Below are 25,091 nucleotides of genomic sequence, written 5' to 3' on the forward strand. Positions count from 1 at the left end.
GAAACATGCGGAGAAGCGCAGGAGTGGGGGGTGAGAACAGCGCTTGGTGTTTTACTCTGCTGACAGTGTTGGGAGTCAGATCCTGGCAGCCAACACTAAGCAACACGATTGTTGATAAAACCTTAACCAAAGTGTGGGATTAACCCTGAAAGAACACCCTTTTAGTACGAGTAAACACACATAAACACCTCATGATTTTGTGATTGCACTTGATTTGTGCACCTTAACTAGGAATCACAAATGAGGCTTCTGTTGGAGGCCACGATACTGCCTCAGGCCCCCCTAGAAAACACCAGAACAAAGACCAACCTCAAACATGTTGGCTTTTGTTTCAGCAACTGAACTGTTTAAAATGACAATATAATACTGGCTTTTGCATTTCTGTATTAGCTTTTACCTGCTGTTATTAATGCTGTTATTAATTATTTAGATATGGTTATTAATGCTGTTATTAATGCTGTTATTAATTATTTAGATATGGTACAATTTGTAACTCCTTTTAGCTGTTTATTAGTATAACACAATCTGTTTTGCACTGTATAGCTTGTAGAAATAGTGGTGTGATATTTTATATCTATGTATGCCTTAGCAAAACACAAAATGTTGAAATGCTCCTATGTAAGTAAGGGAATGGTGTAAAGCAATTATGCTTGTTTCCCCTACATCTGCTTACCAACCTCTCAAAGTAATAAGATAACAGTGACACAAACCAGAACACCAGAGAAGAATTAAAGGAAAAACTCCTTATCAAAGAGTGTGAAACAACAAGAGTGAAAAATAAGAAAAAATAAAATATATGAATTTAACCCACAAGATCTCATGCAGCTAAGTCAGAGTGTAAATTCAAACAGAAGAGTTCCTAAAATACCAAAAAGGTCACAAGAATATTTAAATAATACATGCAAGGTATATTTGTATCCTCTGTAATGTAACAGTGTATGGAAAACATTATCTTAAAGTAAGGTGTGGTTTTTTTGGCCAATCACCAAAAACACCTCAACACTAAATATTTATCCTTTTTTAATCCCTTTAGCAAGCTTTTAAAAATTCTAAAAAATGAACTCTATTTGAGACAAACCCATGACACATAAGCAGGAAATAGGGCTCCTTTCTAAGCACTTCTGTAGAAGACAATAGGTTACTCATGCCTGTGCCCTGTTAGCACTCCAAGCAGCTGAACAGGGCAGGGGGACTTTGCTGTGTGCTGAGTTATTCATGACAAACTTGGGCTGCAATCAGGGCTCAGGTCTGAGCAGTGCTGAGAACTGAAGAGCAGCTCAGCAGGTTCTGTGGTAGATTTTTTCTTTCACAGGCAATTTTGAAACCACTGTTAGAAGTTAACTTTTCTAAAGACCATTCTCTATCTCAAATAAAAAATAATTCAGGAAAGATTGTATCTTAAAAGATCAGATGAGATTATCACAATGATATCTTAGATTTTTCTTTTATTTTTTTTTTATTCTGTACATATACAACTCAAAAAATTAAAATGCAACAAATATATTCAGAAATGTTTTTTGTGATGAAATGCATGAAAAATATTTGGAAACATTTTTATAATAGAATGAATACAAAAATTCACAGAGATTCTGTACTTTACTAGAAGTAATTTTCCCTATGAAAAATCTCAACCCCAAAGGCAGTTTCAGCAACAAGTTTATAAGCATTCCTAGGTAGGTCCTCACCTCTTGACTTGAAGGAAGTCCAATGTGAGTCAGTATCCATCATGTCTTATTAAATAAAACATTCCATTACACTTCCTTACCCTGTATATTTATGTGTATTACGGCTCAATTTAAAATAAGTGAGTGGAGAGAAATACAAATTAATGTTTTACAGATTGCCTGTGCACAAATGTACATTCAAATTGTAATACTTGCCATTTTCTCCATCCAGTGGGAAGGTAACTTTTATTTCTAAAGTTACAAAGCAATTCAGTTTCCTCCAGGGTGGTTTTTAGGGAAACCAGTTTAATTAAACCCAGTTTAATGTCACAGTATTAGAAAAATGAGCACTAAAATTTGTTTCATAGTCAGGACTAGTTGCAGAATCATATGTCTAGCTTTCCATTCTCTTATGAAAATTCTGGAGATGGTTGTATGCAAATGAAGTTCAGGAGCAGGGCAACTAAGTGAGGACTGCATGGAATGTTCTCTGATAAAATAAATAAAGTCTGTGACTCATAAAAAAAGTAATATTGGGTAGATTTCTGTTTTTTCCAACCCAAATAATTATTCTTTATATTTGCACAATAGCAAATTAATATCTACTTAATATCTACTCTGTTTTAATTAAACTTTCAGGTAGAAGCACTTGTTAAAAATCCAATTTTAATTTAGCTGTAGCACTCCACAAAAGCAATACTTATTTTCTAAGCAAATTTTTGATGTATAGATCTCTTCTGTACATTCAGTGCTGCTTTCCACAAACACTGCTGTACTTTCACACACTGCACCATCTCCTGCTCATACATCCTACCACACCTTTGGACCTCCAGTATTTTCACTTGCTTCTTTCTTGAAGAAATATGCACTGGCTTAATTTCAGGAGACATTTAAACTTATCCTAATTAAACTGGTGCAACCTATATGTAATGCATTTTAAAAGTGGTTTCTTTTGATTCATCATAAACTTGCTCCTAAAGGACAATCGGGGAAAAAATAACTATCCTGAATAAAAATGTAACCTGCTTTGAGAGGAAACAGAGCAGCCAGGAGCAGCTTGGTGCTGTGAGTCCAGTGAGTGGAACACGGTAGGACTGGGCAGATTGAGCCAGGACTGGAGAGGAGCTGAGCCAGCCCCCACTCCTTCCCACCAGGGCATCGAGCAATTGAAAGTATTTATTCACTGAGACACCTTTTCCAGTTTTTTGGAAAACCCTGAGAGGTCACAAAATGAGGGATGATTCACCGTTTCAGACCACAGAGGAGCAGCTCCAGTACATCCCAGTTTGCAGACAAGTCGTGCTGTTGCAGGCCAGATCCAAGCTGGTGCCTGCTGCTGGGGTCACAAATCCATGGCCATCCCTTGTGTGTTATTCACACGGGAAAATGTTTTTGTTTGAAGGGTCCTACCGAAGACATTAGTTAAACAGAAAGTTAAAGACGTGTCCTGTCATTAGTTAAAATCCCGATGATTTAGGAAGACTGCCTTTCTCTTAAGTTATTTCAGAGTGCGTGAGGAAGTGCTGGTAGGAAAAGGGCACACAGGAGAGCGATAGGAAAAGTGTTAGCAACAAAACGAGCTACCTTAAATTTCCCGCGAGGATGCTGAGGGAGCGGCACGCCAGGGCAGCAGCTCGAGATGCAAAGAGCCTTATTTAGTTTTCCAAACCTCCTGCCAACAGCGTCCCCGTTCGGAAGCTGCACCAGCGCAGCCGTTCTGGTGTGGCCAGAGCAATAGCTTCGGACACGGGGAGCTGCCAGGCGGAGGGAGCAGCGCAACCAGCCGCGTGTGCCTCAGCCTTTGGGACAGCTCCGAGCGCTGCTCGTCCCGCGGAGGGGCCGCAGCGGCCCGGCCCAGGCGCTGTGCCCGCTGCTCCCGGCGGGACGGCACGGGACTCACCGGGACCCTGCGGACACCCGGGGGGGCACGGAGGCTGCTCCACACCCGCAGCGTCCCTACGGCACCTCCCTGCACCCGCTGCAGCCCGCGGTGTCCCGAGGGGGCATCGCCGCCCTCTCCCTGGGGAGCCGCATCCGCTCGGGCGGGCCCGGTGCCGGGCGCGCTCCCGCCGGATCGCTCGGGCGGGCCCGGTGCCGGTGCCGGGCGCGCTCCCGCCGGGCCGCTCGGGCGGTCCCGGTGCCGGTGCAGGGCGCGCTCCCGCCGGGCCGCTCGGGCGGTCCCGGGGCAGGGCGCGCTCCCGCCGGGCCGCTCGGGCGGGCCCGGTGGCGGTGCAGGGCGCGCTCCCGCCGGGCCGCTCGGGCGGGCCCGGTGCCGGTGCCGGGCGCGCTCCCGCCGGGTCGCTCGGGCGGGCCCGGTGCCGCCCCGGGGCGGGGCGGAGGCGGCGGCCCCTCCCATGGTGCCCCGCGCGCGGCAGAGCCCCGCGCATGCGCACAGCGCCGCCGGCTCCCAGCTCAGCGCAAGATGGCGGCGGGCGCGTCGGACCCACTGGAGGAGATGCTGCTCTTCTCCGAGGAGGTGGACGAGAAGGCGCTCAGCGACCTGGTGGGATCCCTGGAATCGCAGCTGGCCGGCGGTCGCGGCCCCGCCGAGCCGCCCCCGCCCAGGACCTCCGCCCCGTCCCAGCAGCCGCAGCCGCAGCAGGGGAGCCTGGCGGGGGGCAGCAGCCCCGGCCGGCAGCAGCACGGCCGCCCCGCGCCCCCTCCCGCGCCCGGGGCAGGGGAGGCGGCGGGGTGCCCCGGCAGCGCGGGGAGCCGAGCCCCCGCCCAGGGGCCTCTCCCGTCCCCGTCTCCCCCGGCGGCGGCGGCAGCGGCGGCGGCGGGGAGGGGAGCGAGTGTAAACAGTAGTAGTGTGCAGCAATCACATGGAGCGGCTCCCGGCGGCGGCAGCCCCGCCGCTCCCGCCCCGCCGCAGCCCGCCGCCCCTGCCCAGCCTGTCAACAACCATGTGGCCGCTGCCGCCGCCGCCGCGCGGGACGCGGGGAGCCCCGGCCCCGGCTCCAGCCCGCCCGCCGCCGAAGGCGCGCCCGGGGCCGCGGGGGGCGGCGGGACCCCGGCCGGGGGCGGCGGAACGGCGGGAGCGGCCGAGGGCGCCGCCGCTGCCCCCGCGCCGCGCCCCGGCGAGGCGGCGCCCAACGGGGAGGGCGCGGGGGCCCGGGCGGCCGCGGTGCCGCCCGTCAGCGGGCACGGAGGGGTCGCCGCCGCGCAGCCCCAGCCCGCGCCCGGCGCGCTGCCCGCGGTCACCGCGCTCGGCTCCTCCGCCAGCCCCGCGCCCGCACCTCCGGCCCCGGGCTCGGCCCCGCCGGCCCCCGCGGCCCCCGCCGCGCCCAAGCCCGCGGTCACCGCCAAGGCGGGCGCTGCCCTGCCCGCCGCCCCTCAGGCCGTGTCTCCGCGGCCGGCGCTGGGCGCTGCCCCCCGGATCGTGGCCCCGCAGCTGATCGTGCGGCCGCCGCCGCAGACCACCATCCAGCTGCCGCCCGGCTTCACCATCCCGCCCGGTAAGTGCTGCGCAGCGCTCCCGGCACCGCCGCTCGCTCTAACCTTGTCTTGGCCGAGGGCTTGCCTTTCCTCCAAAGCTGTGGCGTCCCCGCTGCTCGACGTGCTGGAAACCAAAGAAGAGTCACCTGTCTGAGGGCACCGTGTGAGGAACAGGCTGCCGCTAATTAGGGTGTAACTGGTACGGCTAATGCAGAGTAATTGCAGCTGTTGTTGAGTGAGTTGCTGGTTTCGTCCTGGAGAGAGCGGCAGGCACGGTGAGTTACCCTGTGATGGTGATGTTGGACACCGGATAAGAAGCTGGAGTGGTAGCTAAGAATAACTTTCTATGCATTTTACATGTACTTTATATGTACATTTTGTATGTACTTTATGATAGTCCTGGAAAGTTTTTCTGCTTGAAAGAATGTTTTCTGCTGTAAACCAGGTGGTGTAAATGCGTGTAACCTAAAATTTATAATTGCAGTAATTGTGATAATGTTGATGTTGCGTGAGGGTAGTCTCCACATCATCGGATTGTATTTCCTATTCTGAAGCAATTATGTCCTCTTTGTACTCCTATAAGTTTCTTAACTTTAATTAGTAAAAAGTTAAGTTCAGCAAGGTTCTTAGCTAACCAAACCATCATCCCTTCATCCTCATGATTCCTACTCTTAACCTGTATATTGTTCCATTTGAGGGGTGCTGTGGTCCCCTACTTAGATTTTCATGTTGCAACATCTTAGGTATCTTCACGTCTTCTTGATTTAGAAGCGGATTTAATATTTAAGATATTTTTTTTTTCCTGTTAATATTAGTGGCATGTTAAGATGTGGACCTGCTGATGTAGTCTGAAATAAGTTAGTTCTTCCAGCTTATTTTTTGAAATATTTGATATTTATTAGCTAAATGGAGTGGTGATGTGATGGTGTAGATGTTTGCTTCTAAGTGGACTTTTAGTAGTTGTGGCCCTAGATTACGAAAACTCCTCCAGAGTCTGATGCTCCAAACAATTTTGAATCTTGGTGGTTTCATGAAGACCCAACTAACTTGAAAAAGATAAGTTGCTGTTCAGATTGTGTGCCTGTAGCCTTTGCCTCCCTTTGTTAATCTGTTGAAGATTACTCTATGCAGATGATAATGTGCATTGTAACTTTGCACACAGTTTCTGAAATTCATTGTGTCAATACTTTGATCTGTTACTTTCAAAGAGGAGAGGGAAAACTGAGCCTTGAACAGTCTGATCCAGGATTTAGGAAATGCTATGGAAATAGTACACCAGAAAATTTTAATTCAAATTTGATTTTATTACAATATAGTTGGAAGTCCATTAAATTTGCATAAATGGGAGGGTAGAATGTTCTAAAAGGAAGTTACTTGGAAAATGCAACGTTATTTTTGAGTTTTTAACTTGGTGAATGAGCTATAATTAATCTGAAACTCCCATATAACAAACTTCTATATAAAGTAGAAATTTAGAATCATTTTCTGAGAACAGGGCATTTTAGCAGATAATGCTCATAAGTTGTGTATTTCATCTTTATGTGACTGACAGGAAGGTAAAATTAATCTCATCATTTAACTGGATTCTAACTTGTACCAGCTGCTCAATAACAGGAATTTGTAGTCCTCCAAACTGAATTAAAATATGATGTTAACACATGAGCATTTATTCATTTGTAGTAGTAATTGTGTCTGCAACTTTGATTGAGACTGTGGCACATGGTGCAGTTCCTTTGCCCTTTCCACTCAGGTTTTCTATATTCAGAATTAGGTTTAGAAAATGGGAAGATAAATTAAGAACACACCTGTGAATCTGTGTAATGCAAATAGAACATGTATTTTTTAATGTGTGGTAGGCATTATCCTATGAGGATTTTTATATAAGGTTCACAACATAATCAGAAAAGTGATAACCTGTTTGGCCAGTTGGCGTATTGGGGTGTCCAGATGGTTTAGGAATGGCATATGCCAAATATATCATCTGCTTGCAGGATTTTCTGCAAATATAAACTGAGGCTTGGTGTTTAAATGGCTAATGGGCCTTAAAAGTTACCTTTTAGATGAGTTTTTAATGAGTTTCTTTCAACTTTTTAATTTTTAAATTACTCTTGGCTTTGAAAGAGAATTATTATTATGGCTTTTGGATGTGGTCCTTGCTGTAGCTCTGTATGCCTATTACCTTAAAATTTGATTTTCATAAATCTTCAGTTTGTAGTGGCAGAAATTTGCCTTCTGTTTGTGTTTGTAGCAGGAAGGGTTGGCTGGGAGATCCCAACTCCGTGAGTGAGGGCTTTTATGTGTGCTGCAGTTCTCTCATGTGTTCATCCCACAACTGGGATTTGTTTTTTCCATGTTAGAAAGACTTCCTTGCTATAGGGTTCTGAAATTTGTTATAATAGTGTTTGAATTTCTTTATCCTCAGGGTATGTTGCAAACTGTGCCCCTTTAGCAAGGCTTTGGGTTTTTTTCCCTGGAAAATTAACAATTAGAATTGGATGTAAGCTTTTACCTTAGAATTGGATATAAGATTTTACCTTCTTCATTTTCCTTTGAAGAGTTAAAAAAGTATATGAAGCAATTTGCACATAGAGATAAGTTGTAGAAACAGTGTCTACTGACCCTGTTACCAGCAGATTAAAAGTGGCTTCATAGGTTTTTAGTTTTTGGTTCTCTAGTAGTTGCAGACAAGATGTTTTTCTGTTTGTTTGACCTGTTGTATCCTATCTAGGTTAAACTATTAAAATGTATTCTGTATTCAGAGCTTGGAAATTCTTTTTAGTAATCTGTCTGGAGAACTGCTTCCTAGTTCTGAGTGAACTGTAGGAAGAACATTACATGCTTTGCAATGACCTTGAATGTGTGAAACTCCAAGATCCATGGACCAGCTTAGCCATTGTCTCCCCTTTTCTGACCTGCTGACTGCAAAATTTTGGGCACAGCTTGATGGCAATAGCCCTGTTGTGTAGAAGGCCTCTATTTGTGAGGAGCTTTACAAGAAAATAGTCAGAATAAAATATCATTTACTTCTGGAAAGTGTTAGAAAGCACTTGCCAATCTTCTAAAATTGCTGCACTGTTTCATTGTGTGATACCTGAGGGGTCCTGTTGGTTCTGTGGGCCTGACATTGTTTATTGTTGATGTTTAAACCACAGGTAGTGCCTCCCAAAGTGGTGATGGTGGGTACCAAGTAGATTAATCTGTTAATGCTCAGTGTTAAGTAAATCTCAAATATTGTATACTCAGAAGTGTGTCAGGCCTAATATTTGCATGTACTAGTAAGCTGTTGTTTAGTAAAGCTCTTGGGTCGTTGTCTCTGGTATGCACATATTCATTTGTGCTCTCAGCAGCTGTGTTGTCCTTAAAGTTTACTTTTAATGAGTATTTATTTCTAATTTGGTTCTCCTGACCCTGACTAGATTGCTAGAATTCGCTGTCCCCCAAACTCTCAAGTGGCTGCTTTTTCCATCACTGCTTTCCATAAACTGCAGTTACTTAAATTCCAAACTGAATTGGGTCTGCTAGTGGGGGCTCCTTTTCCCCTTTGAAATAAAATCTCGTGTTACATGAGAATCAAAAAAGGTACACTATAGAGAATAACGTAGAGTGCTATACATTAATTTTACTCTGCATGTCTGGTTAGATAGTTCTTTATGTTACTCATGCTGTTATTTGCTGTGTAGTGACTGTTCTTGCCCTCTCCAGGGATGGTGCTGGTGCGCACGGACACCGGACAGCTCGTGATGGTGCCCCAGCAGGCCCTGGCACAGGCTCAGATGCAGGCTCAGGTGCAGACACAGGGACAGGGTCCTGCCAACATGTCACCCAGGCTTTCTGTGCCCACAACTGGCCCTGTTTTTCGCCTCTCAACAGCTCAGGTATGTCCGGCTTGATTTTGCTTTGGTTCATTATATCTTACCCATTATTACCTCATATGTCTCTGCAACTGTGCTTTCCTCCCCTTTTTGTTGTGAAAACAGGAAATACTTATTCAAATGTAGTTAATTTTATGAGGCCTAGGATTTTTTTTTTAATATAAGGAAAAAATCTGCTTTAAAGAGTCTCTTAAGACTGTTCAGACTGAGAAATGATTGGAGGCTACAAAGCTCAATCTTAGTCTGGATTGTGTGCTGCTGGTTTAATAAGTGTCCCTTGCTGTTCTGAATCACAAGCACTGTCATATCCCAGCATGCTGAATCCCAGGATAGCTAATTTCACTGGACATTAGAAAAGAGAATGCCAATCACATTCTATCCAAAGGATTTGCAATAATTTTTAAGTAACTTTTAAAATATACTTCATTCAAAAGAAAGATTTGATTCTTGTAATTCGCCTCTGGGTGTGATCTGTCTACACTGAAAGTTTTGCCCATGTTGTGAGTACATTTCCCTTTTTCTAGAGATTGATAGGATAGAGTGCTTTCCTGTCTCAAACTCATCAGTGGATTGTGTTGATTTGAACTTGAAGCTAATTTATTTTTTGGAGTGAATGTGGGGTGTTCTTGTGTTTTTTATTTTCGTGTTTTGTTTCTGTGGTGTTGTTTTTTTGTTTTTAATTTCTTTGAAGGCTGCATTGGTTTAAAACTTTGTAGAGAGACAATTTAGCTTTGGGCCATTGAGGGCTAGAACTGAGCTATTTTACTAAAATGTGTACACAGACATTGTAGGATGTTAGACTGCTGTGCCATGGTAATAAGAGGTGGAGTTTAAGGTAGTTTTGGCTAAGGTCTGTGTTTACAGAAGAGAAAGATAAAAAAGGTACCTTTACAACTTTTTAGTTGTTGTAGAAGTTGCTTGAAATAAGTTCAAGAAGTATTTCCCAATATTTATAATTTAACTACTTTTCCTTTATATGCTTTATGTATCACACCATATTTATAGTCTAAAATATTTTTAGATTTAATTCAAAACTGAGAACAGTGATAAACATTTCAGAAGAGAAGGAAGCTGGAATAAATTTGGAGAATTGAAAATAGTAACATGAGGCAATGTATAAACCACAGCCAACTACATTTTAGCCAAGTAGAATGTAAGTTTTAGAAGTGAGTGTACCTAGGAAGAGTGTAGCTCAGTGTCAGAAAAGACATAAATGAAAGCCTGGAAACACTTGGAAAAATTCTGTGCTCTCATAAGAGAGGTAGGTGGATGAAATTTGTTAAAGAGCTCTTTGCAGAAAAGGCAGCCATATAATGTTTAAATTTGGGCTATCTGGAAAAATAAGACTTGTAGAAACCTTCCAAGAGAAATGTATTCCAGGAAAAATAAGGACAGATAAGCCTGTGTTCATTAACAGACTTTTTTTTTTTTTAACTAGTTTGATAAGAACAAAATTGCAGGCAGTTCCTGAATTTGTACATCTGTCTTTGGTTGTTGGGGGCATTCTTTGTGAATAAGTGCAGTAACTTCTTTAGTAATTACTACAAGCAGATGTTCTAGCAACAGCTCCTGAGACAAGTGTGTAGTGTAAATGCAAAACAGGTGTATGGTGGAACTGTACCAACAATGGGATCTGTCTGTTTCAGATATTTTTCTTCCATATTGTTAATTTTTTATGTGGCCAGCATACTGAATTAAAATTCAACATGGAAGCATTCATAACAGGTATTAACAAATTGTTTGTAATTTGATGACTTCTGAGGAATAACCTTTACTGCACATGGAATTTAAAGAAATGTGCAGAAATGTAGACCCCCTGCTTGGCTCTGGATTCAGTCTGGGGTTTGGATCCCAAAGTCAGCCTTAAGATGTGTGCTCAGCAAATGTAGATCATGTTGATCTCAGGCAGCTGCTCTCTACTTTTATAAAGCAGTTAATGTCGCAGAAGGAGTATAATCCTACTTGATGGATTTATATAAAAATAAACCTGTGAGGATACTGCATGTTCAAGTGTTTGTAGAGTCAGCTGAAGTCTGGAGGAGTTCAGGTATTTGAAAGTTTTTTGTACAGGATTCTGCCCAAATACCCCACTTTACCCTGCCTAGTGCTACCTCACTGGCTCGGAATAGAGGAAGCCAGCGAGGCCTTAGGGATGATCAATATCTTGCAAGATGCAAAAGTTTAATTATTTTAGTGATTAGAGTCATGATATTGTAGCTTGTCAGGAGTCATTTAATTTGAAAGTCTTAGTGATAGCTGCCCAAACTGTACTGCATCATTTCTGTATTTGTTGTAATTAACAGGGTTAAGAAATAATTAATATTTCCCTTGGGAAATTTACATTGAACTTCCCTGACTCTGCATTTGATCTTCTTTCATTGTGACATGCTTATGTTTTATGTATGTTTGACCTTAGAGTGTTCTCTAAAAATTGTGGTTAACAGCCTTTTAAAACAAGATTGTAATGGTATAAATTCTAAAGGTTTATCTAATCAGAACTAGACACAAAGCTTTTATTTGATGAGGTGGATGGTTCATAACCAGACACTGCTCATTGGTTTTACAGATGAAATGTTCAATGATAAATATTATGCTAAGGTTTTAGAAATGTGAGTTATTTGTTTGAGTAGTCATTATAATTAGTCAATTCAGGGATCAAGTTCTAAAATAAAGGAAATTGTGTGCACTGAAAAGCAATTTTTTTCAGGGAATTTTTAATTAAGCTGTTTTCTTTCAGAATCTCTTTCTGGTGGTCAGAAAGCTGAATTCAGTGAATTCAAATTTCCAGAAGAAGTTTCAAATGAATCAAAAATAATGTCCTAGCTTTTTATGTATATAGAGTTTGAATATTCAAGAATCATGGGGTCCACTCTCACTGAAACACAGAAAAATTCTGGTGCCAGTAGCTCAAGATAGACAGAATATAAACATTAATTGCCTAAATCCTGCAAAGGGTTTTGTGAGATGGATGAACATGGCAGGCTATGGAGTTTTAACCTTTCATTCTGATATTAGTGGGATGGTTGGTATTTTACTGTGCAGAACTCAACTTAATTAGTGTTTCTTTATTCAGTTATTTTAAGATAGCTTTATTTGGATTAAAATGCAGAGTGCTTTAAATTTGTAGAGCTTAGCATTGTATTTCAGTCATTGAGTTTGCATTTTACCTTTCTTTTACCTATGCAGAAAGTCAGCACAGGTGGGAATTTGCAGTCTGCCTTAAGGATTCTAGGAAATAATACCTTATGGAGAATGTATCAGAAAAAGACATGGCTTTCATACTTCATGGGTGTTATGGTTGCTGTTCTGCAGACTGTCCTAATTTTTAGCCTGTGTCAAGTGTCACAAATTACTCAGCTAAGTGATTGTTCTCAGTGTTCATTTGTTTATACACTTCAAATAATTATTGTGATGAGAGAGTCTGTTGTGAGCTATACAGCTAGATGTAAAATACATGATATTAAATAACATGCCAAAGAAATTGCAAAAGCTGGCAGTTACTTCTGGCAACTCATTAGGAAGTGTTGAAAGTGCTAACTGGAGAACATAAAATAGATTTGGAATTACTTTTTTTAAAACTAGAAGAAAGAGTGTCTGAAAAACTACCAAGTGTTCATCTAAATTTGAAAGCTCTTTGGTTCTCTCCCCTTGACAACTGTGTAATTTCTGCACTGTCAAAAAAGGAGGGAAAAATAAGGCAATGTTTTAAATGTTCTAAAATAAGATCAGCTTGGTCACTACATACAGAGCTGTTCAGATTCTGAACCATTTCTGCAGCCTGGGTACTACAGCAAGACTTTTCTTTCCATACCCGGGACTGTCATTTGCTCACAGATTATTTTGGGGGAAAATGAACCAGGTTTTCCCTGAAACCTCCTCTAGCTTCAGCAGCTGGACTGATATCAGGACAGTATGTGAGGAAGGAGCCCCCTTTCTCTGGGAACAATGGAAGCTGCTGAGATAAGGAAAGTGTGGTGTGTTTCCTCTGAGGAATTTGTGTAAGGGCTTGAATAAAGGCTTTCCTTAAAGGCAGTGGCACTATCCTTGCATATTCTGTAGTTGAAGGTTCAGAAATTAAATACCTGTATACAGCAGTACTTACCCTTGTAGGGAATTGATAGAGCCGCCTCTCTTCCCTTCCCAAGTTTAAAAAAAGGTGTGTTTGGATTGCAGTGCCAAACACAAGAGTTCAGAAAGACTAATATCTGTAACTTCCCATTGATCCCACATTGCTGTGTCCTGTGGGTGTGCAGTGAATTCCAGCCATGGAATCCATCATTCCATGGTGAATGCTTCAGCTGGGCAGTCAAGGCACAGGGTTGAATTGCACAGCAGACTTCAGTCTGATGTTTCTTATTCTTTGATTGCTTGGATTTGCTATTTAAGTTGTTTGACTTCTGCTGTTTATAGAATCTAGTTTTTTGCAGCTTTCAGGAGTAGAGGCAGATGTACAGCTTTGGGTACACCTTTGTGTTATGGGAGAGGCAAATCCATTTTGAAAGGAAGACTTGGGTTCTTCTTGACTCTTAGCTGGGGTAATCTTTGATTAGACATTTAGTTATGCTCCTCTTAATTACTACTGTGGAAAGCATGAATAAAATCTGATTGTTTCCATTCTTAGTGGGATTCTGGAAATCTGGTAAATGGGGTAAGGACAAAGCTTGTAGGGAGGTCAGTTGGGGTCAGTTGAGGGCTGAGCTCGAAGGTGCTGGAGCAGGGACACGTGTCCCAGGAGGATGGACAGTGGCTGCAGCACAGCCACCACAGAGCAGCAGCAAAACACATCCAGTCCAAAGAGTCAGAACCTGAAATAGCAACAGTACAGAGAGCAGGAACCGAGAAAAGTACCTGTAACAGAAAGGTGCATTTGATATTTTAATGAACTTTTCCATTTACAGTCTTTCTGGTATCTTTAAAGTATTCAAGAAAAACACGAGTAAGTGCAATTGTACCAAATAAGTTTTAATTTGGTTTAAATTATAAGATTGTATGGGATTGTGATGGGGTCTTTAATGGTTGGACTTAAAATGAATATACCACTCCTAGCTGCAGTTTTTCTCTGGTGTTTTGTTTTGTTTAGAGAAAAATAGCAAAATATTAAGGTATATTAAAAGTATTTATCATATTAGTGCAGCTACAAGGGGCTTGGTTTTGTTTTTTTTTCTTTTTTTTTTTAAGTTGGTATCTCAGGGTTTACATGGAAATACTTGGTCTTCCCTGAGTATTATTATAATCTTTGGATGCATTAAAAAGTGCAAGTTTGTTGTACTGTGAAAGTGATAATGTGCTTTTTTTGAAAAACATTATTTGCATGTTTTGGACTTATATATGCGTAATTTCAATTTAACTATTTTCTCTTTGTGATTTTAATTTCCTTTTACTTTTTGGTGGACATTAATTTTAGCTGAATATTAATAAATTTTTAATGTTGCCAAAATTTAATCAGCTTTAGAATATTAAGGTATAGGAATTTTAGGAAACAAGCCATAATTTGCTGGAACTTAAATTGATCTTAGAAGAATTCTGCTCTGGATTCTTGTATTATGAGCAGCTCAAACAGGGTGGGTTTGCTTACACATATTCTTCAGAGATAATAAGTAATAGAGAATCCTTCTGAGATAATAAGTAAATTTGGAAGTCTTCTAAAACTGATTATTAGATTGCATTAAATATTTGCATCCATATCTTGTTTTGAATCTTAGACTTGTGAAATTGTGAAAAATAGGGAGGTGCTGCCATCTAGTTTTCCTTTGCTGTGTTTCTTTTGTTTATCTGAGTTTTTCATTTGTACACTTTATGGTTTTTCATGTCTTTGATATGTTTTTTTCACTGGCTTTCAGTGTTGTAATACCCAGGAGGGCTTAGATTCATAACCAAGTAGCAAAAAATGTTGCTTATTTCAAATTATCTTTAATTGCAATTATTTTATGTTAGTTACAAAATTAAAGTGCTGCTGTAAATTAAGACTATAAAGTGAATTTCATACAGGAAAGACCAATGTTAGCCTGGCCTGTAATATTTTATTTTGCAATATCTGTTGTAGGAACTTCAAAGCAGGTGAAAGAGTGTATATTGGAATTTTCATGGGACTGCTACTGAAAATGGATTCAGAGTTTATGAATGTTTTTGTTTTCAAGTTTGACTCAAAATGTGTTTTCCATTATTAAGCTTTTTTTTATATATTTTTAGTGATCGGAATAGGCAGTTAGGTGTGAAGTTTGATGATTTAATGTTTTGTTTTCATTGTCTAAACAATCTGATACAGATTTTTTTTTTTTAAGAAAACGACAGTTTTTCTAGCTTTGTTTTTTCTTGCTTAAGGCATTTTTCTAACTTCTGCACTTCAGAATCTGAAGTTTATATCATGAACTTTACTCTTTTATTTTTTGTGTTTCGATACTCTCTGTTAAGTTTCACTTTACCATCTGTTTTTAAAATGAACAAAAAAAAACCCAAGTTTTTGGAGGGTGTGCCAAGTGCTGCATCCCCTGCTGTGGCCGTGGCCGTGTTTTTGCTGCAGAACACGATCTGAGCAGCAGCAACAGCTCAGGCTGTGCCTTCACTTGATGCTGAGGGCAGTCTGAGCTTGGCTGATGGTTCCCAAGCTGCTGTTCTTGCTGAAGCAGAACCTTTCAAATCTGAGATTGGGCTGCTCATACACTTATGCCTGGGTTTTCAGCATTGTTTATATTTTTATGGCAGCTTTGTTTTTTTTTTCCCACTTATTTTTTATTATTGACTCTTGTTTTTCTTTCTGTTCTTCACATTCTTTCTGCTTTTTGGACAAATGCTTGTTTTAGTCTGCAGAAATTTTAAGCAAATAGATAAATCTTTGTTGTTGCTAAGATGCACTGCCGTTATTACCAGATAAACTATTCCATACTGTTTATTTTGTATAGATGGTTTTTGGGCTTCTTTGCAGTGTTCTGGAGAATACATTTGGGTGGTAGGGCAGGTGGGTTGGGAGGTCAGGAGGAAATGTGTGGTCTTTACTATGCTTTAATCACAAAACTGTTTTCCTTCTTTTCCTTCACAATGAGTGGTTCTTTTCTGTATAAGGACACAATAGGTTTTCAGTACTTACAAATGATACTGTTTACATTTTTGTAGCATTAACACAGCTCTAAAACCCAGAAAACACTCAAATGTCAATAAGGCTGTAAATTTAAACATGCAAAGATTAGGAAGTGCTACAAAGGAGGTTCCTGAGCACTGTCACAGTGGCTCCATGTGCATATGCATTATGCTGCATGACCATATACTACTGTTATTTTTAATTTCTACAGTGTATAAGCTGGACAGTCCCAATTAATGAAGATTTGTATAATATTTTTTCCTCCACTGTTTAGTGGGTTGCTTCAGGCTTACTTGCTGCCCCTCTCTGCAGTGGAATTAATAACCAAGCAGGTTTTTTTGTGAAGCTTATCCCTATAACAATTTTCTCAACAATGCACTTAAGGGGATTACTAGCCTCCTTTTGTAAGTGAGAAATGGAGCCTAATTATCTCTATTTTAAATATGAAATGAAAAATGCTGATTAATTTTTTGTGTGCAGTTTGACTTCATTCCCTTCAGTTGCAGCCATGGCTACTCCTGGTCAGAAACTCCATGTTGCAAGTTGGGCACTCATAAATACATTGCATTAGAGTATTGATTACAATGGATTATCTGTATTTGCAGGCAGCACTAAGCACCAGAGGCAGGAGCAGAATCCAACTGAAGTGACAAAATTCAGCTGTTTTTTATTCACCAGATATTTTGGATGGAACTTAGTGATTGCAGGAGGACCAGCCACTTCACCAGAGCTTGAGAAAGTACTTTGATAAGTATTTGCTTCAGCAATAGGGGTTTTGGACATAGAACCCCTGGTTTCTGAAGGTTTTCTCTTGTGGTCCCAAACTGCTCTGCCTGTCCTGTGTAATTGCTCCCAGTCCTGTGTCCTCCTGCCCTGTTATCCCAAGAGAGACATTGTGCACGAGGAACAGAGCAGCATCTCCCTGCTCTGGGTTCTGATGCTCCACTCAGTGACACTCTGGTGGCAGTGAAGGTTCTGCCTCTGCTGTCTGACCTGTTAGAGGTTCTGTTTCCAGTAATTTTCTGTAATTTTGTGTGAATATCAGGCTTTAAAGGGATACTTTAGGTCAGTTTCACTGTATTTTTACTAGGCTGAGAAAAATCAAATCTCTGATAAAAAGTTTCTCTGCATCTGACATTTAAGTGCCTGTTCATATGACCTGTAGCCAGAGGAATTGAGAGGCAGTCAATCAATGTGTGAAGTTTCTCCATGAACTCTTCAGGAGTTTAAGTCTCAGGAAGCAGAGTTTGCTAGTGAGGAGTGTTATGATGGATTAATAGCAATTTGGGCTGCAGCCATGCCTGGAGGAAATGTTGTATGAGCTAGTTACTGAAAAATTGTGTGATAGTTGACCATGGCTGGACACTAGGTACGCACCAGAGCCTCTCCATCCCTGCCTTTCCTCAGCTGGCCAAAGAGAGAGAATGTAAGGGAAGTCTCATGAGTCAGGAGAGGGATGCCTCACCATTTACTGAAACAGCAAAACAGGTGTGACTGGGGGGAATTAATTCATTACCAATCAAATCAGAGTTGGATAATAAGACATAAAAACTAAGTCTTAAAACCCTTCTCCTCACCCCTCCTTTCCTCCTGGGTTTTACTTTACTCCCAGCTTTCTCCACCTCTCCCCCAGTGGTGCAGGGGGACGGGGAAAATGGGGGCTGTGCTCAGCTCATCCCAGGTTGTCTCTGCTGCTCCTTCCTCCTCAGGGGAAGGGCTCCTCACACTCTTCCTGTGCTCCAGTGTGGGGTCCTTCCCACAGGAGACAGTGAGCTCCATGAGCTGCTCCAGCCTGGTCCATGCCATGGGCTGCAGTCAGTCCTTCAGGAGCTGCTCCAGCCTGGTCCATGCCATGGGCTGCAGTCAGTCCTTCAGGAGCTGCTCCAGCCTGGTCCATGCCATGGGCTGCAGTGAGTCCTTCAGGAGCTGCTCTGGGTCCCTGTGGGGTCCCAGGTCCTGCCAGCAAACCAAAGCTGTTCCAGCTTGGGCTCCTCTCTCCACAGGTCCTGGCAGGAGCTGCTCCAGCGTGGGGTTCTGGGGGTCACAGCCTCCTTCAGGCACCCCCTGCTCCCGTGTGGGACCCTCCAGGGCTGCAGGGGGGTCTCTGATCCATCCTGGACCCCGTGGGCTGCAGGGGCACAGCTGCCTCTGCCCAGGCTGGGGGAACCTCAGCTCCAGCTCCTGGAGCAGCTCCTGCCCCTGGTGCCCTGCCCTGGGGGTTTGCAGAGCTGCTCCTCTCACACATCCTCGCTCCTCTCACCAGCTGCAATTCCAGGGGGATTTCTCCCCTTTCCTAAAGGCTCCCCAGAGGTGCTGCCACTGTCACCCATGGGCCCAGCCTTGGCCGGGGCCGCTCCATCCTGGAGCCGGCTGGAATTGGCTCTGCTGGACACAGGGGGAAGCTTCTGGCAGCTCCTCACAAAGCCACCCCAGAACTAAAGCCTGGCCATGCCAGCCCAGTGCAAGTGAGCTCCCAGGTTTGACCTTTAGATTATGCTTCTGCCAGTGTCTGTGATCCCACTTCAGTTTTCTCTTTGTTAAACAGTGCCCTTGATTGTTTGAGGCATCTCGGATGGCATCTTAGCATGGTCTTTTGAATCTGTAAGAAGTCTTATAGATTAATCATTAGAAATAAAATTGAATTTCATTTCAGATTTTTCAAATTTAAATCTAAACTTAAAGATCTTCTGAAAATTGAGTTTTGCACATCACTTAGTGAAGCCGTGTATTGGAAGATGTAAAGAGGTGTCACAGTCTGTATTGTGAAAAACTTGGCTTTTGTGTTAGTGTTTGTTCAAATGCTGTTGGGGTATTTTCTTCTTTTTGGTTGATAGTGGTGAAGTTTATTGAAAGGAATGATAATGAAAAAAGTATGGAACTTATTTGTCAAAAGTGAGCTGTAATGCAGAGCCTGTGCTGCTGGTACCTGGAGGGTTGGTCAGTAGGTGTTTCTGTAGTACAAAATACAAGTGAGTCCCAAACCTGCTCCCAAGGATTTGCACACTAACTCTCTGGCAGTTTGACTTTGAATACTCAATGCAATCTCTAAAGCTGGTGCAGTCCTGCCTTGGCAGTGAGAGATAATCTTTGGCTGTTTTGACTGTTTTCTCTGTATTCAAGGTACTTGATTTTTCAGAGGCAGCCTTGTGTATTCCTTGAGGTACAGAGCCAGCTTGTTTGTTCACAGCAGGTACAGTGGATTCTCTCCCAAGCTTTGTCTCTCTATTCACGTGCCCAGAGCTCTGGGGAGAAGGAAAGTGGAGATGCTGTTTAAGGAGTGAATTTAGGGGACACAGAGTATTTCTGCACTGTGAACAATTCCAATGTGCTCTGACTGCCTCAGTGGAAGTGACTTGTGTTGCACCCTGAAATGGGAGTCACTTGTGTCACCTGTGTGACCTGGGCAGGCAGAACAAACCCTGGGACACCTCCCTCCCAGGCTGTCCCTCCTGCAGTCCTCCTTTCCTGGGTAGCTCTGTGCTGTGCTCCCCCTTTCTGAGCTGGGAGGACAGAGCCAGCTCAGGTCTGGGTGCAGATGCATCCTCAGCATCCTCAGTGTCCCCATGGGCTCCTGTCAGTAGCAGGATATTGACTGTGCTCATTCATGGTCTGCCTTCCTCCTGTCATGTCTGAGTACAGGGCAAAAGGCTCTTCAGTGCTACTTCCATGTATTTAGGGAATGTAAAAACATCTGATTTATCTAATAAAAAATAATAGTTACATTTAAAAATGTATTTCTTTCTAACTCTTCTGGTAATTTCAGAATTTAATAGCATCCTATCAAACCTTAGCAGCTTTTCCTTAAAGAACATCATAAATTCTTTTAGATTATTGCAGACACATTGGGTTACGATTTTTTATTGAAATAATGTTGATAATTTTTGTTTTCTTTTTGTTGTATTTCTCATGAGATCTGTTTACAAGTTTCCTTTCATAGAGAACACAGCTTTTTCTTTCAAAATAATTTTCATCAGTTCTCAAAGTGTTCATCTTTGGAATCCTTCAAGTGTCTTCTGGCAACTTGTAGCTGTCACTTGAAGATCATTTCCATGATACTTAAGAATTTCTTCAGGCTACTTCCTTGTTATGTTTCTCATCCCCTTATTTCATACTTACCTTTTCAACCTTTCTGAGTTTTGGAACAACATTAGTAAACCATTGCATTACTTTGTTTACAGTTCTCTGGTGGTGAGGGATTTCTTCATATCCAGCACATTAGCAGATTCTACTGCCATTTTCTACAAAAGGCTTTTGTCACTATTGATTTTTAAAACCAAGGGTGAATTTAGTCTTCAAGTTTCACAGTTTGCTGCTGCTGAGGTCTGTAACATTAGAATACATTGTTAGTTGGGTATTATTAGTGAAAATTCATGTTTTAATTATGTGCAGTTTTCAGGTATGTTCCTGTGATGAATAATGGGCATTTATTAGCTGAGGAAAATTCTCTAGCTTGCAGTCTCACTCTGTTTGTGGATTTCTGGCTGCAGGTCTTGCCTGGAAGCAAGTAGCTGCCAGAAGTGCCCCTGGTTATCTGCTTTTTTCCCAGATCCTCACTTCTGGAAGCCCAGACTGATAAGGGGGCAAATACCACAGGCATGTCTTGTTCTTAGGCTGGAAACTGATTATAAACAAGTTAACAAGATACAAAATATTTATATTTAAAATGCAGCACTCATCAGGTAGATACAATTTAATTCAACCAGTATTTTAAAATACTTGGTCATTTTTCTAATGAAGGTGTAGGGTATTTAAAACAGAAAAAGCTTATGTGGCCCATCTTTCAAAAAACCTGACAATTCTGCCTCTTCATGATGATGCTGTTTATTGTCTCTAGGCTGTCTCAGGATGGAATGCATCCCTAGTCAAGATTTTAAAAATCTTGAAGGCTATACAAACAAAAAAAGGGGTTTGTTCAGATGTCAGGTAGATTTATTTGATTTGTTTTCTTTCCTCCTTTTTTTCCCCAAGTATAGAAGATTGATATCCAGTAGATGATGTTGCTGGAATGATTTGTAAGCAATGCTTGGGGCTTTGAATGCCTGCCTGGGCTTCTGTTCCTTTTGGAAATATTTTAGAGTACACTAGATGTTCTTTGGAGAAGTATTTTAGAAGTATTGTAGGTTTAGTAGACAGTGTAAGAATCTAAAATAAGAAGTTCTTTATAAAATAGAAATTTTAGAGACATATGAAATAAAATTTAAATCAAGGAAAACTATTTTTATCTTGTGAGAAACAATATCAGCCATGATTTATTACTCTATCCACTTAGAAAATTTGTCTTTTTCAAGTGTGTGAGTGCAAATCTTAATAAATGCAAGTTATAAGACACCAGCGTGGCCTCCATTTTTAGTAATGTGTGATTCTCATTTTCTCATAATTGCCATATTGTGTGATGCATTTTATGATGGTATTTACATTCCTGCAGAATTAAATAAATTCTCTGGAGACATTTTTAATTCCTAAATCTTGTCCTTTTGTAAGATGGCAAGAGATTTCAGTCTTGAAATGAAAGTAAATCATAAAGTAAGTAATATGTTTGCTAAATTTTCCTGAGCTATAGAATGTGCCACTGACTCAAAGGCTGTAGGTCAGTCATTTTCCTTTGTCTGCATTTCACGTTGCGGTTGCAGTTTGGGTACAGAGCCTGTGTTCTATGACAAAGGTTCTCCCAATGCTTAGATTTCATTTCTCTTCAAGTTAATTTGTATATAATTCAATATCAAATTATTTTAAGAATATTTTTCTGCTTTCTAAATTTTCCATCCATATTAATTTTCATAACAAAAAAAGCACTAGAACAGGCCTGTAAATACCAAGAGGACCAATATGTGTTACTGGCAGTGATAAACTCAAATATTGATGAGTACTGACACGTAAATATTACAACTAAATTAATGCATCAATGTAACATCAATTTTTTTACAGGTCACATTTGTTTTTTCTAATCTTTTCCATATAGCTTTTAGGAGAAATGTAACGAGTAATGGCTTATAGGAGAAATGCTGCAAAACTGTTACTGAACTTGGGAAAGCTAATTTTTCAAGTATTTGTGAATATATATATACACACACATATACACATAATATTATATATATAAATATATGTTACATGTTATTGTATCATAATATATATTATTATATTATTATACAATTATATTTTATATATTATATAATTATAATAATTAGAATATATTTATATATAATATTATGTGTATATATTTGTGTGTATATATATTCACACACATACACATTATATATAAATATATATATTATATAATTATATAATATATAAAATACAATAGTATAATAACATAATAATAGATATTATGATATAATAATATATAATGATATAGTATATAATATATTATATAGTAAATATATAGTATAATATATTATTATATAGTATAAACATATATTTTTATTATATTATATATTATATAGTATAAATAATATAATATATATAATATACTATATTATATAGTATAGTATATAACCTAGCACATTACTAGGTTTGATTTTTTTTTTTCAGTATTAATTTTGATTACACTTGTAATGACTATTATTAAAAAGCCTTGTAGATCAAGTTGCTCAGGAGAAATGAAGTCAATTGTTCATTTTTGCTCTGTCAGCAGCCAGCGTCCGTGGGCACGTCCAGTGTGCGCCTGGGCCTCCCCGTGCAGGCCAAGGTGGTGCCATCCACGGCTGCGCCCGCCAGCGCCGCGGCCACGCTGCCAGGAGGGGCTGTGCTGGCACATCCCACGGTCAGTCTGGGAATGGGAACTCTGCTGGGAGGATGAGGAAGGGAGATTTAGGGTGGGCACATGGAGGAAATTGTTCCCTGGCACAGGGTGCCCAGAGCAGCTGGGGCTGTCCCTGGATCCCTGGCAGTGCCCAAGGCCAGGCTGGACATTGGGGCTGGGAGCACCTGGGACACTGGGACTGGATAAGCTTTAAATTCCTTTCCAACCCAAACCATTTTTTTTTTTTTTTTTGAAAGTGAAAATTAATATTTATTTTTTTTTTTCAATGTAAAATATTAATAGGTATCAGTAGCTACGACGAGTGCTCAAAATTTGTTCAAGACAACAGTAGCAACTGGAAGTTCAGGTTCTCAGCAGGCTGCAGTGCTCAGTGCTGGACAGAGCCAGGGCTCTGCTCAGCCCCAGGGCCAGCCCCGGCTGCCGCTGCCCCCGCACACGGCAGCGCAGGTCCCGGCACAGCCCCTGGTCATCCCCAGCTCTCCTGTGCCTGGAACCACGGTTGTATCACAGGCAAGTGTGGAAACTGTGGAAACATTGTTTTCTTGGTACTTTAAGAAGTCCTCGGGTGTATTCAGAAGCTGGAAGGGCTTTTTCTTGGGGCAAGCATGTATCCCCTGATGGAACAAATTCTGGCAGACAGGAAAACCCTTCCTCTGGTTTTGGCTAAATGGGATACAAAGTCTGAGACAGAATAAAAACACTCATGGTCTGCTTTTTGTGGCACTAGTGAAAGAACTATTCTGTTCCTGTAGCTGGAACAGTCAGGCCTTTGGTCTATGGACTTCATGATTATCCTGGTGCTGGGCCTCAAAACTTTGGTTACACTGAAGTGTGATGTTTCTGTCTCTTGGAGCAATTGTGCCATATAAAAATAATGGCTTGTTGTACTGCTAATGAAAAAAGATTAGATAGGATGATGTTTGAAGACTTATTTCTAATTTGATTTTACTGCTGTAACTGCTTTGTACAAAAACATACTGAATCAATAATTTAACAAATTAAGATAGCTTGGGGGACATTTGTACATTGTCTATTGGGCATCTCAAAGGGGAATGCATCTCCAGCAAATTGTTGTGTTACTTCTCATATTTAAGGTTATTTGTACCAAAGCAGACTGTAAAATATATAATATATTTATTTCATTGATTTTTGTTGTTATTTGTGAACTATGATGTTCAGTTACTTAAAGAAGATAAGAAAGTCTCAGGTAACAAGCAGTAATAGCAAAACATATTTCATGTATGGCCTGTCTGAATTAGAAAAAATTAATCATTTTCCTTATTTGTAGTGGTCAGAGCATGCATTGATTGTGATGGAAAAATAGCATGGAGCTAATATTGTTTTCTTTGGTTTCTGCAGGAAATGCAAGAGAATGTGAAAAAATGTAAAAACTTTTTAGCTACCCTTATAAAACTTGCTTCTCATAATTCACCATCTCCAGAAACGTCCCGCAATGTGAAAGCTCTGGTTCAAGATTTGTTGGTAAATTTTTAGTTACCTTTTATTTTGTCAATTATCTAGTAAACTTCTTATTGATGGATGCTGAAAACCAATGCTTTGATCTTAACTGTTCTTTTGGCTGTAATGAAAGGGGTTGGGCTTCATCAAAATGCTATATTCTCTATGTTACATATATTAAAAAATCTGTTAAAGGCAGACTTTGTCTTGGCTTTTGAAAAGGGGAATGCAGGAAAGAATTTAGTAGGCAGTTTTCAAACCACTCTTGTTTTGATGGGTAATATTTTGGTTGTTTCTTTAGTAAAATACAGGATTTTTCCTTGGGGATTCATTAAGTTGGTTTTTTCTCCAAACCTTGGTCTTGTCTGAAACAAGAAGCTCTTAATTTTTGAAGCACAGAAGGACTGTAGATACAATCCCTTCACAATGTGCTTTAGAGTTTCTAGGACTGAAGGAAAAGTATTTTCCTGAGCTGCTGGTTTGCAGCTACTCTGCAGACAGATGCCCCTGCATGGAGCCTTGGCGGCACAGGGATTTCCAGAGGTAAAGCTGTCTTGGATTCCTTGGAGCCAGAAAAAGGCTGGATTTGCTGCAGTCTCCCATGCAACAGGTGCTGCAGTGAATTGTATAAATGAGCTGCAGACACAGGTTACTGTGGAGCTGGGAAGAGTCAAGCTTCTTAAAAGAAATGTAATACAGTCTGTGAAAAACTTGGATTTAAAAGTAGTTGTTAGACATTTCTTTGAATTCACTCCCAGAGAAATCTGTGTATTTTAGACAAGCCTAAGACCTAAGTGTGAGCCATTCAACAGTCATATTCAGTGATT

The 25,091-nt window shown here is 41.3% G+C and overlaps 2 protein-coding genes across 2 annotated transcripts in view; one reads left to right on the forward strand and one right to left on the reverse strand.

The window, feature by feature from the left end:
• Window positions 1-2,935: 2,935 nt before the first annotated feature.
• Window positions 2,936-4,224, reverse strand: LOC131582472 (basic proline-rich protein-like). The gene is made up of 3 exons (XM_058845725.1): window positions 3,369-4,224; window positions 3,249-3,297; window positions 2,936-3,070 (listed from the first exon to the last, which is right to left on the reverse strand). Exons 1-3 carry the CDS (start codon window positions 4,018-4,020, stop codon window positions 3,007-3,009), a joined length of 765 nt encoding a protein of 254 aa, XP_058701708.1. The 5' UTR covers window positions 4,021-4,224; the 3' UTR covers window positions 2,936-3,006.
• Window positions 4,087-25,091, forward strand: part of LOC131582469 (transcription initiation factor TFIID subunit 4-like) — a 148,597-nt gene continuing 127,592 nt past the window's right edge. The window contains exons 1-5 of the mRNA XM_058845719.1: window positions 4,087-5,119; window positions 8,802-8,974; window positions 22,675-22,806; window positions 23,089-23,316; window positions 24,166-24,288. Coding sequence (XP_058701702.1) covers window positions 4,087-5,119; window positions 8,802-8,974; window positions 22,675-22,806; window positions 23,089-23,316; window positions 24,166-24,288 — 1,689 coding nt within the window. The remainder of the gene's footprint in view (window positions 5,120-8,801; window positions 8,975-22,674; window positions 22,807-23,088; window positions 23,317-24,165; window positions 24,289-25,091) is intronic.

Source organism: Poecile atricapillus, chromosome 10 (assembly GCF_030490865.1).
Source record: "Poecile atricapillus isolate bPoeAtr1 chromosome 10, bPoeAtr1.hap1, whole genome shotgun sequence".
Lineage (NCBI taxonomy): Eukaryota > Metazoa > Chordata > Aves > Passeriformes > Paridae > Poecile > Poecile atricapillus.